Source organism: Ctenopharyngodon idella, chromosome 7 (genome assembly GCF_019924925.1).
Source record: "Ctenopharyngodon idella isolate HZGC_01 chromosome 7, HZGC01, whole genome shotgun sequence".
NCBI lineage: Eukaryota > Metazoa > Chordata > Actinopteri > Cypriniformes > Xenocyprididae > Ctenopharyngodon > Ctenopharyngodon idella.
The window spans coordinates 42670867-42684333 of record NC_067226.1 but is presented as its reverse complement, the minus strand read 5'-3'; the positions used below and the strand labels follow the sequence as shown (position 1 = coordinate 42684333).

Genomic DNA, 13467 nt, shown 5'->3' with positions numbered 1-13467 from the left:
AACACAGACTGCTTATGTACACTATTGAATCCAAATGACTGTAAATGAAATGACAAAAGACTGGGATTACATGGATTTGAAGGAAGATTCTGACTGCTGGGATAAAATAAGCTTATTCAGATGGATGTGAAATTCATGCTCTGCATTAGAGTGAAAGATGAGTTCACACCAGCCTAACCTGTGGTCAGAGGCAGGACTGTGTGAAGAGCTCAGCTCAAAGAATCTGTTCCTGGAAGCGACGTGTTCACTTTCGACAATCGCCAACAACAAAGTGCATTTGTGAGGGGCAGCAATGCACCTGATCGCTTGTGTAAAAAGTTTGGATTTACCAAGTGCTAAGCCTAAAACATTCCCAGAAAGGTTTTTTTATTTTTTTGGCTAACTAGAGGTACACTCAGTAACAGAGTAATGAACAGGCTCACAGAATGTGTGCAGAGTTTTCTTTAGATTTCAAACACTCATTCAAACCCACTTTTATTTAACAATTTAGCTCATTTGATGATTCTTTCAGCTTACCAACAAAGTTGTAGTAGCCTCAGCTCCATTTAACATCAGATATCACTGCAAAATCAGTGCAGAAAATGCAGAAAGTCTGCATACCCTGTCTGGGACTAAGCAAGCAGAGCAATTTTACTGTTAAGTTATTAAATACATGTAGATGCTCATGTCAGTGGTACTTCTATTGTGTGGAAAACAGAATTTAAGTGCAAAAAAAGAAAAAAAAAAAAGAAAAAAAAAGTCCAAATGAAATAAGGTCGAGCATAGTACTTGTATAACTTTATTCATTGTTGTGCTTTAACCTTGGGTCATTTCCTTTCAAAATATCAATTTAAATGGAACAGAAATTGTATGCAAATGGGGAATGAAGAAAAAAAAAAAAACTTCAACTAAATACAATCAGGTATAATATTGATGCAAGGTCTCTGAAACAGACGCAAACATGATTTGTTTGTGCGCATCTGCAGTTGCACTTTAGGCAACACAGCTAATTAACTGCAGTAGGAGACATTTCTTGCTACCCATTCTGAGATGATATCCTCAGAACTGCACACGGAGCCTCAACATGCACATCACAGGCTGACTGCTCGAAGCGGGCTAACATACAGAATGAGATGCAAACCAGATGTATCTCAACTGCTCCCTCTCAAACTTGGCAGGAGTGGCTCAGTACTTGCTGCTCTACTGACATCAAAAGGCAGTCAGTGGACAGTGGATACACTTTATTCATATGATACAGGAAAAGATCAAACAGAACTAATTAAGGATGGCGAGAGGGGACAAAAATAAGTAAATTTTCATGATGGAGTCGCGGACATCACTGGTCCATCTCGCCAGCATGAACGTGTGAAAGTACACAGAAAGCCTAAAGAACAAGCGCAATCCTCCCCGGGGAGCTGATCAAGGTGACCGCCACCAAGATTCAAATTTTTTGCGTTTTTAATACTTTTAAAACTTAAATATCTCCAAGAAATGTGCAAACGATGCACATCTGCATTTTAAATCGACCAGTTTTATATTTTAACGTGCACAAAGCTTTTGTAATCATTTATTTTCTAAAGCGCATTAAAATTGTAAGATAGTCAATCTAATCCTACACCCAAAAACAAAAACAAAAAAACAAACACACTGAAGGTCAAACAAAGCCAATTTTAGTTTTTTTTTTTTTTTTTTTTTTCCTTTCTTGTTTTGCTTTTTACCAATTCAGCACACTGCAGCACCCTCTCGGCTATCTTTTTTCCCCATGACTCAAGTGTAATCTGAAGCATCAGGATTGAGAGAGAAATGGGGGAGAGAAGAGGTTGTTGTGGTGGAGGAGGAGTTGAGTGTCTTGCTTGTCGACAAACTCCTACATTGAGATCTACACAAATTTTGGTAACTTGCTGGTGTTGGGCCACTTTGATGCTCTAGTCAAGAAACAGGCTCCACTTAACTGCTGCAAATTAGGCCGACAACTCTCCTTGCTAAAAGGCAAAACACTTCATATTTTTTCTATGCCATTTAAAAAAGTAGATTAAACAAAAACAAAAAGAAAGAAAAAGAACGATTTTCTCCAGCAGTCCATCAGCCTCAACTGGTCTGAGTTCTTTCAGCGGGGATCCATTCTGGCCAGACAACATGAGGCTGTGAACATAAGCAGTGATTCAGGTCTGTCTCTCCGAACTGGAGCGTTCTGCAGTGCTAACATTTCTCCCCTCAACTTCTCCAGACCCGAGCAAGGCCGTGTGCGGAGGGGGAAAACACTATTACAGGAAAGTCTTTAGATACGTCTCATGTCTTTTCCTCTTCCAAAAAAAGAAAAAGAAAAAGTTGGAAAAGCTGGCTCTCTGGAATAGCAGGGTTAAGGAAGGGAGGACAATCGTGAAGTTGGGCAGTGTTCCTGTCGAGACACGTGGTTGTGTGTGTGTGAGATTGTATGCGTGCCTGCATGTAAACGTGTGTTTGAATGTACGTGTGTGCGCGTGTTTGTGTTGTACGAGTATGGTTTCTACAGCAGGTCCACACGACGGTAGTACAGCAGGTAGGCGGTGCGCTCTGCAGTCTGCTTCACCACCTGATGCTGATTGATGATCTTCACCGCCTGGTCATCAATGCGCAGCCAGCCGTTCAGACCAATGTGGAAGACATCTGTAGTGTAGTGGCCACCCGTGGCACTGTTCCCATGGTGATAGACGACTGCGGGAAGATACAAAGGATTTAGCACGTACAACATTCACTTCCAGGGCTTGACATGGACTTTTTTGTTCACCAGCCACTTTGGCTAGTGGTTTTCCAAAGTTACTAGCCATGCGGCATTTTCACTGGACACAATTTTCACATCAATACCATGGAGAAAAACTGCCATAAAGATATTTTTAATATCTTATAATTTGGCAGCAGGTATATTAGGCCGCTGTCACTTTAAGACCTGACGCATGGATCCATTATACTCTTAAACATGTGTTTTCTTTCTCAACTGTTTTTTCACTTAAAGCATAACTGACTCTGTTTACATAAATACTTACCAAGACCAGCATTTTGATATTATTGTGTGTATTTGACTGTTTAAGCACAATAGCAACGAAAAAATACTGAGAGGCAGCTTTAAAGGGTTAGTTCACCCAAAAATTTAAATAATGTACTCCTCACCCTCATGCTGATTCATAACACTCCGAAGGTTCATGAAGCAGTGTTTTGAAAGCGGCCATCACTATATAAGTCGTTATTTATTTATTTTTTTTGGCGCACCAAAAATATTCTCGTCGCTGTATAATATTGATATTGAACCACTGTACTCACATGAACTGATTTAAATATGTTTTTAGTAGCTTTCTGGATCTTGAGAGAGGAAATGTCATTGTTGGCTATGCAGGGCTCACTGAGCCACCGGATTTCAACAAAAACATCTTAATTTGTGTTCCAAAGATGAACGAAGGTCTTACAGGTGTGGAACGACATGAGGGTGAGTAATAAATTACATTATTTTCATTTTTGGGTGAAGTAACCCTTTAAACGCGCACACTTTGGGTGTGAGCACAAGCCCTGTAACACAAACAATATTGCCAAATCAATACCAGTAACTTTGAGGATGTGTGGCTAAATGATGGGAAAACCTTGACATAAGAAATGATCACTTGTTTATTACACAACCCCTGCACATTATCAAGGGATTTGATGGGTTCTTAACATACATTTTTACATAAACATGTAACTAAAAGCACCTGGAGTGCATGTTAACAAAACACGCTTCACAAGCCAAAATACTGTAAACAACCTTTAGACAGATTTAGGCTCTTTATAAACCTCTACATCAAAAGTATAAACTACAACAAGCACTACATGGTATCAGTGGCCCTCTAACATCCATCGCACAGGGAAAACGGCAGAATAAAGTCTTGATAGGACACGTGCACTTTTTTATTGCAGTTAAGACTTGGCTGCCAGTAAAGTTTACCGTAAGGATAGCTGAAATATCTTGTGTTCTACATCACAGGCAATTAAATAAAAAGTTGAGAGACAATGTCTCTATTTTCCACCCATACCAGATGTTCAAACATAGGGAAAATAGTTAAAAAAAAAAAAAAAAAAAAAAAAAAAGAGGCTTAAGGGAAATGTATTGGTATGGCAACTGTTGCTAGGGGTTGCTGGACAGGCTACTTCTTGACAAGCAGGGTGCCATTTTTTTTTCCCCTTCAGAAAGGAAAATAAACGGCGAAAGCAGATCACTCTTGGAGATGCAGAAAAAAGTGAAAATCTCCCGTAAAGGAAGGCCATGTGTGTTTAAACAGGTCAGTGAGTCATGTGTGGTGGCAGAGTCAAGAAAGACAAGGCCTAACTGGTCGGCAATAGGAAGGTGCTGGAAGGATAGAGGTGTACGTCTTGACAGCTTGCTGGAAGTCATTATAAAAGTATTTGCACAAAGGCCTGTCATGTAAGCTCATATAAACAGGATTAGTATCAAACTGTGGAAAGGGTCCAAATGACAAATCACTGGCGAGAAAATGTTACACCATGCTGTATCCACCTCATACTGCAATGCGGAAGCTAGCTATTTTCTGTGAGCATGTGTGATTTCCAATTCATTAGCGCCTATAGCTAAATAACTAGAACTAAGTGAAATAAACAGTAAATCTTTACGCCAAAAAAAAAAATGTGTTTATTATGGCAATTAGGGGTGTAATGATACATTGTTAAATCAAGATATCGCTATATATAAAACGCGACAATATGTATTGTTGATGTAAGCGATATAGAGCTAGTTTTATCCAAGGCCCAGCTTACTGCACTTATAAGGTATAATTCACCCAAAAATGTAAATGAATTGTGATTAGAAGAACTGTGATTGATTGCACTGATCATCTGAAGCGAATGCGCTTCCGGAACAGCACTTCTCAAAATGAAAGGGCAAAAATCATTTAAATCACCATAATCACAATTAGTTTTAGTAGTATGAATATTCAAAGTGTTTAGATGGTTTATTCTTATATGTATAGTGCATTAATAGCGGGAGAGGCGGGACATAGCGAGCACCGGGAGAGTCTGTGCGTACGCGGGTTGTTTGTGTAAAAGAGATCCAACGAATGCCTGCATTGAAAGCATGAGCACTGCATGAAGAAAAAAGTTTCAGTGACATTACAGTACTATATATAATGTTGAATATAATGTATAATAATGCAATAGGGCAATATTTGTGGGTCCTGATAATAAAATATATTTAATAATAATATTAATAAAATTAAATTTTGGCTTAAAATATCACTAGTATTGTATCGTGAGGTTCAGTATTGTGATTTGCATCAAATTGTGGCATGAGTGTATTGTTACACACCTAACAACAATACATTAAAATAATATGTTAAGAAACACCAGATTGCAATAAGCAGCATAACAAGAGGTTTTGTACAGCCAAAAATAAATGGAAGCAGATGACACTGGAAGCCAGACACATTCAATTTATAAATGGCAGTGCCTGCTTTTACGTAAAAAAATAAGGTGGATAGTCACAGAGACTGCCTAGAATATAATAATCAATGCACCGGAAAGCAGAGACATAAAATGTGTAGTCGTAGTAGTATTTTTTTAATCTAATTATATCAAAATAACAATCAGATAATAATGTAATAATTGTGAAAGGCCTACATCCTGTTGTCTGCTTATTGGTTAATTATATCAGAGGAGAATCCTTCTATATATAATAAAGGAATAAAAAACAAAACATACCTGCAAAGAGCCTGTAGGTTCTTTGGCCTTTAAATGTTTTGCCCCGCACCCCCGGTGACAAGAGATCTGAAAATTATGAAACATTTTAATATACAGCAGCATAATTTACAGATGGCCAAGTTCAACTATTAAGATGATCCATTTGCTAGTTCTGAGAACCAGAATAAAAAGAAACTCAGTGAATGTAGAATGCTTAATAAATTGAATCCAGATTTGAATAGCGTCCAGATGGATTAACATGCAGACTGGTATTTAGTGACTGACATGTAGCCTACTTTCATAAGCAGGAAACCATTCACAATAGAGAAGTCTTTATGCTACTCCCTCATTAGTGCTCTTGTTTATTTTGGTCAGGCTCATATTTAGTGGGGGGACCTGGTCTCTTTGTTGGGAGCAGAATTGAGAGCACATGCAAAGTATTGCTCAAACAATTTCTCACTCTCACACTATTTTCACAGTAATTACCTTCCTACTTGGAACAATCCATTAAAATAGAGGTTTGTGAAGTGAAACTGAGGGAGAGACTGGGCCTGCATAGTGCATGTGCACAAAATGATAAAAAAAAGTGTGGAGGACAGAGACTCCAAAGAAATACGAGCTGCTCTGAATGAACAAAGACCATATCAGATGGGCATGCCATGGTTAGCCTATAACATGCTTTGTAAACAATTTACTTTTGCGTAATTCCAAAAGATATATATTTATATTAATATATTTAGACCAATACAGGTTACTAAACAATTAAAATGATATTAGGCAGCTACAGTGGAACGCAGTGAGTGGAAAACAGGAACTTTCCTCCTGATGTCGTCAACTGAAATCATGTGATCCACAACAAACTGACTACCTAGTGAAACCCGCTTTAAAAAATAAATAAATAAATAAATAATAATATTGAAATAAGCACCTTTACTGATCTCCAGATCAACAGGGTAATCGATATTCTTGACCAGTTTTTGACATCCACCAGTCTTCTCAAAGACAAATCTCTTGAGGTGAAGCACCAGCACTGGAGGAAGCTCTTCAAGAGTCACTCTCCGGCTGATCTCAATCTAAAAGTGGAAAAAGACAGAGGGAATGAAATCAGAATTTAACATCAACAAGAAAGTCAGAATCCAATTTAAAGCATGTAACCTTGGATGTTTAAATGCTTTCTCCGATCCCTTCAAAATAAGATTAGCAATTTGTACACTGTAAAAAATGTTTGTAAATTTAACAAGAAATACTGTAAAAATGCTATGGTAAAAACCTGCTAATTTATTAACGGCAAATTCCTTTACTATATATGTACAGATAAATGAACACTCAAATTTACAGCAAAAAAAAAAAAAAAAAAACTGATATTCCCAAAATTTCCTGTGTGAGACTTTTATATTTGATGTAGGTTTAGGTTAATCAACGATTAGTCAACAACTGATTGATTGTGATAATTTAATCTATAAAACTTATCGATGGCCAATTAAGCAAGGTCATAATTAGTGTGCATAGTTTTGAGGTGCTTGCGGCTCATGCGCAAAACACATGCAGAAGACCTATGAGGAAAAATTAAGCGCGCGCGCCATAGGCTAGCCATTTATTTCGAAACAATTAACGGAGAGACCAAAAAAAAAAAAAAAAAAAAAACCACTTCCAAACAAGTGATTTTACTGAACATTACTTGTGTAAACACCACAATAAAAGTACATAGAATAAACAAGTAATCAGATCCTGGTTAATGTGAGGGTATCTTCCAGCGCTGTTTCAGCTGCGCGCTCCTATTCTATGGTAACTACATGATAAATCATAACCTGTCAATCTGAGTGATCAAACCAATCCAAGCACCGATTGGTCTCTACACATCGCCTGTACCCACCCACAATACCCAAGATCCAGTTCACTGGTTGAACTTTCAAATGACTTTGGAAAACACTGCGTCATGATCGCATATAGCTTTAACCAAGCAGCATGTCATGTCACTCTGTGATCTACATATTGTCTTGTGTTTGGGCTTATTCGAGACAACTTGCTCTAAATAAAGATGTGAGATCTACTATGTTTCGTGAAGATACAAACAAAAACGTGGTGCTTTTTCATACAAATGTTAGCTATACTTTAGTCTCAAACAAACAAATATGCTTGTTATATTCTGCTAGTTGAGAGACCTTTTCAACGACATATGACAAGTCTAACTGTTCTGTATTATGATTTTACAAATTACATTAATGAAAGGAAGTGATTTTTTTCACGCTTTGTAAATAGAGCACTTCTAATATGCCAAATTTAAAAGCACTTAAGTCAATACAGAGCAGGCACTGTGTTCACTATGTCAACTGCATATGACAACAGTTCAAATTGTTGAATAAAGTCGTTATTTTTGTTTTTGTGCACAAAAAGTATTCTCGTCGCTTCGTAACATTTAGGTTGAACCACTGTAGTCACGTTGACTATTTTAACAATGTCTTTAATACCTTTCTGGACCTCAAAAGGTGCAATGACGTTGCTGCCTATGTGGGGTTCAGAAACCCTGGGATTTCATCAAAAATATCTTAATTTGTGTTCCGAAGATGAACAAAGGTCTTACGGGTTTGGGGCGACATGAGGGTGAGTAATTAATGACAGAAATTGCATTATTTGGTGAACTAACCCTTTAACAATGAGTTGATTGTTAATTTAAACAACAATCGATAATGGGAACTTTTGCAAATTTAAATTCCTTAATTTGATGGTATTTTGTTTAAATATTTTATTCTTGGTAGTTATCAATAATGTACATGAGTTTTGTTTCATCTTATGATTTTAAATTAATGTTTATTACAGTGTCGCATGAGAAACTGCACATCAGAATTGAGGGACAGACAAACAAAGATCCAACACATGGAGCCAACTACAGATTTGTTTACACCTGGTATTAAAATCCATCTCAGTTATGAGGGGGAGACAGCAGCAGTATAGGGTAAAGCCCGGGATACACTGCACAATTTTAGCAATCCTATAAGATCATTACTTTATCACACGGTGCGACATGGATCTACTAAACTTAGGTACGAAATGCATGTAGACTGTACGATGATGACACCTATTGACTCGTAGGCTACGATGCAAGTTTCTATAGAAGAATACAACGTCATCAGCATGCGCTATCGGTAAACAATATGGACCACCGATTAAGAGCCACGATCACAGAAATCGCCACGATTGTTTCACGATGCCAATCTTTCGTCTGGGACAGCCAAAAATCATGCAGTGTATCCCAGGCTTAACACGGTTACCCTAAAACCCTAACAAATAACCAACACTGACATGTCTGTGGGAAGATGTTTACAGTTAATGATTCACACCTCCTGCTTGCTCTTAGTGGTGTAGCCCTGAACGGACTCCCTCGCCACCAGTACCTCCAGGGCCTCCTGGACTGTGCGGATCTTCTCTGATTGGATGTCCAACTGCAGCGTGAAGAAGGGCTGCAAGGTGGCCGACTCTTTTGAGCTCTGCTGGTATACCACAGACCTAAAAAAATAAATAAATAAATAAAGTTTTAGAAAAGTGGGGAGTGTGACTGATTTTAGAGGTAACAAGTAAACCATTTACTCTGTTACAAGAACAAAATAAAAAGGTCAAAAACAAAATGTAAGAAATTTTAAAATCACGTTGTCTAGGGCAATTATAAATAGGGCTACTATAAATCTGAAAGCCCCAAACTGTATGTTTCTCAAAAGGAAAGCAAAAGAAGGGCTTAGCTACGCAATTAAATTCTCCATCAGGCTACCAAAGACGCCATAGCCAAACCATAGCCCCAAACTAAGAAAAAAGGCTTCATCTAATCCTTGACGCCCCCACAGGTTCATGCGTCTGCGTTTCTGCAGCCACCAAAATTAGCTGGGCTGCGGTGGTGAGCCACAAGGCTTGTTATTCTGCAGTGAATTGTTTGTAATGGCTGTAGCCACAGAGCTTGGAGCATCATCACTACAGCAGGATGGGCTGAAGATAACACCAAACTTACCAAGCACTTGTGTCATACCACAATGAGCAGTGTGAGCCAATGAAAAGGCCAAACCTGGTGCCATGGCTTTACTTTTCCACAAGTTTATTTTTCTTGCAGAAGTGCTGCATATCTGTCCACCTCTGTGGTTTAATGGGTCACAGAGGTCAGGTGTCTCACACAGAAACTGTTAAGGCCCTGATATACCAAATCAAAGTTTGTTCATTTTAAGAGTTCGAAACAGCTTGTCAAAGAACACTTTCCAGAAAAGTTTGCTCTGGCTGGTAAACACCTTTAAACCACATAAGTAGGTGTGCTCTGGGACTCAGCCCGCTTTGACGTGGAAATCAACACAGACATTTTTTTTACATGTTTAATACTGTAAAGCTGCTTGCATTTAAAGGGATAGTTCACCCAAAATGAAAATGATCCCATGATTTACTCACCCTCAAGCCATCCTAGGTATATAACTATCTTCTTTCAGACAAACACAACAGAGATATTTAAAAATATCCTGGCTCTACCAAGCTTTATAATGGTAGTGAACGGGGGGCGTGTTTTGAAGCCCAAAAAAATGCATCCATCCATCATAAATATAATCCATACAGCTCCAGGGGGTTAATAAAGGCCTTCTGAAGCGAAGCAATGTGTTTTTGTAAGAAAAATATTCATATTTAAAACTTTATAAATTCAAATAACTAGCTTCTGCCAGACAACCATACGCATACTGTGCAAGTCGACTTGTCCCAAATGAGTAACCCGTGACAATGTATGACACAGTATGTAGGAGTATCATAAGCTTAGACGCCTCTCGCGGTATAAACAAATAGGCCTGGGCAACAAACTGAAGCTCCTCTTCTCTTATATCGAAATCTTCTGACATTTATCTTTAAAATGTCTCGTTTTAGACATCAAATTTGTGACCGGTGTTTTGTTTTGCTCCATCCTCTGAGCTTCCGTGTTCGTCATTATGTCATGCGTCGGGTCAGAGGTTACTCTTCCGCTGCAAATCGATGCATACGGCTGGTCTGCCTAAAGCTAGTTATTATAGTTAAAGTTTTAAATACGGATATTTTTCTTAAAACAAACAAACATTGCTTCACTTCAAAAGGCCTTTATTAACCCCCTGGAGCTGTATGGATTATATTTATGATGGATGTATGTATTTTGTTTAGGCATCAAAACAGGCTCCCCCTTACACTACCATTATAAAGCTTGGTAGAGCAAGGATATTTTAAATATATCTCCGATTGTGTTCGTCTGAACGAAGATAGCCATATTCACCTAGGAACGCATGAGGGTGAGTAAACCATTGGATAATTTTTGGGTGGACTATAAAGTACTACATAAACAAACATGACGTGACTTGGCCGAATTGCACAACATGTGCAAACATATCCACGTTGCTATGATCAGATGCTTTCTTAACTGCTGTTTTCCCACCGGTCATTTTTGTTGTGGGTTTATTTTGAGATGAAAGTAGGGCTGGGCGATTTAGCAAAAAAATAATCTAGATTTAATCTAGATTAATCTAGATTTTTTCAGAACAATTGGCCGATTCACGATTTCGATTTTTTTTTATTTATTTTTTTTTATATGTTTAACCAGTCAACTTAAAAACTTAACTACAATGTGATTCAAGTAACATTCTTTTTATTAACCATCTGGTTAAAGTTCTATTCCAAGCGCAGCACACCTGAAGTGATCAATATGGTTGATAAATGTAAAACAAATGACTTATTTTTTTAAATATCTTTGCAGAAAATATGCATTAAATATGACAAACTTATCTTAAGCATCCTATATACTCTGAAATAATTTAAAATAAGAAAAATGCTAAATATTTCTTAGTCAAAAAGTAATAGCAATAAATAACACCAGTAATAGGCTATTATTAACAGCAAATGCTTTGTAAAAACAGAAAATAACAGCACTTTTCAGCCTGTCACCATCATGCAAACATGAAATATCAAACATATAGTAGTAGTTCTTTACAGGTTTTTGCATTCCATTGCGCTATTTTTATGTTTGGGTGTTGCACTCGTGTCTCGCGTCTTTTGCAGCGTCTCACCCATGAAACAGCATTCTAAAAAAGTGGCGGTCAAGTTAAAAAAAAAAAAAAAAAAAAAAAAAAAAAAAATTTAATAACTTTGTTCTTTTCCCATTCCACTGCCCGTCTCTCATTTGTTCAACGCAATAACGCATTTCTGAGTGAACAGCCACTCAAGACTAGTGATGTTCTACATTCATAGAGCGTCACATGAAAGCGGTTAATCAGGTGCGCCATCATGTGGTCGGATCATTTTCTTCTCTTGACGGTTATCATTGCTGTATTGTCAACATAACGTTTGCTAACATTTTTATTCAAAAATCGCGATTTCTCGATTTAAAAATAATAAAATCAAGGCAATTCAAATTAATTGAGGGAGGAAAAAAAAAAAAAAAAAAAAAAAAAATCGCCCAGCCCTAGATGAAAGCACACAGCACATATTAACATATTGATATAAATGACGCACCCAGCATCATGGGCAGCGCCGGGATGTTCGATGAACTTCTTTTTACCCCTAAGCGAAGAACAAAACAAAAAAAACTTTGTCATGAGTATATCAGGGCCTTTATGAGGGCAATGACTCTACAGCAGTGGTTCTCAAGACTTTTCAGGTCAGGTCCCGACTTTGAATTTATGTAGAATAGTACATAGGAGCTTTTACACTGGGGATACACGGAGGACCAGCCTGAGAATCACTGCTTTACAGTATCTAGTAGTAGCGGACATGAAAACATGCATTCAAAGCCTACCTGATGTGGCCACCGAATATGTCGGTGATAGGTGTGCGGATGAAATCTGCCTGCCGGGTGATGGAGGTTTTGTTTTTGGGTCCGACCTGTTCCCACTCATCATCACTGCCTTCTTCCTTCTCAGCAGGGTCTTCCTCCACACCAGGCTGAGACTCAGGCCCATTTGGTGTGGGGGCTTCTGCTCAGAGACAGAAACAGACATCTAGTTAACATGAAGCAATCAGAAACCTTATAAATCTAGAGTGGGCAAGACAACAGCCTAGGAGCAATTTCTCTCGCAAACACTGCAGAAATCAGAAACGAACATACTTTCTTCTTGTGGAGAGATAAGCTTCTTCAGTGCCAGCATTTCCTCATGCAGTCCGTTTAAAATAAAACCAAGGTACTCCTCTGCATCCTCCTGGCGACCCTGAGAGAAAGACAGAGAGATCATTAATACACGCCAGACTTTACTCATCCACCACACCTCAGGCTATACTCTTTTACTGGGTTTCAATCCAAAAGCAGTTACCAGTCAGACAATGACTAAGCTTTTGAATGCAGGTACTACTTCCAGATATACTGGCATCCAAGGCACCATAATGTCTAATGAGATAACCAAATTATAATAACTGCAATGCTTATTTTTCAGTTAAACTGGAACAAGAATGCATTCTCTGATATTTTAATCAACTGTCGAAACCATACACTTTTAAAAATAAAGGTACAAAAGGTTCTTTATAGTGGAAAACAGTTATTCAGATTAAAAATGGTTCTTTTAAGAACTGTTTACAGTAAGGCTGTGAGTCCACCAAAGTGTTTTTTCAGAGGCTAGCGTATTTTTCCAATTGCTTTCAATGGGGGCGCCACGTTTTTAAAACGGCAGGAGCATAACGAGGCGCTCGTCGACTTTCACGCTGAAGCGCTGAACACTTTGCTCATCACTGTCACTTTTTACCCAATCACAGTGGAGGAGGGGCAGGACAAATACAACACCAACCAACCACTATATTCTGCTTATACAATGTCACTTTACA

General features: G+C 38.1%; 1 protein-coding gene across 4 annotated transcripts in view; it reads right to left on the bottom strand.

Moving 5' to 3' along the window:
* Nucleotides 1-755: 755 nt before the first annotated feature.
* usp10 (ubiquitin specific peptidase 10) overlaps nucleotides 756-13467 on the bottom strand; it is a 34442-nt gene continuing 21730 nt past the window's right edge. For 2 of the 4 annotated variants that reach the window (XM_051898504.1, XM_051898506.1), the window contains 7 exons: nucleotides 12761-12860; nucleotides 12452-12629; nucleotides 12169-12216; nucleotides 9015-9180; nucleotides 6605-6749; nucleotides 5698-5763; nucleotides 756-2673 (listed from right to left, as the gene is read on the bottom strand). In XM_051898504.1, the coding sequence (XP_051754464.1) occupies nucleotides 2486-2673; nucleotides 5698-5763; nucleotides 6605-6749; nucleotides 9015-9180; nucleotides 12169-12216; nucleotides 12452-12629; nucleotides 12761-12860 (891 nt within the window). In that variant the 3' untranslated portion in view covers nucleotides 756-2485. The remainder of the gene's footprint in view (nucleotides 2674-5697; nucleotides 5764-6604; nucleotides 6750-9014; nucleotides 9181-12168; nucleotides 12217-12451; nucleotides 12630-12760; nucleotides 12861-13467) is intronic. The other 2 variants (XM_051898505.1, XM_051898507.1) reach the window with 1 other exon arrangement.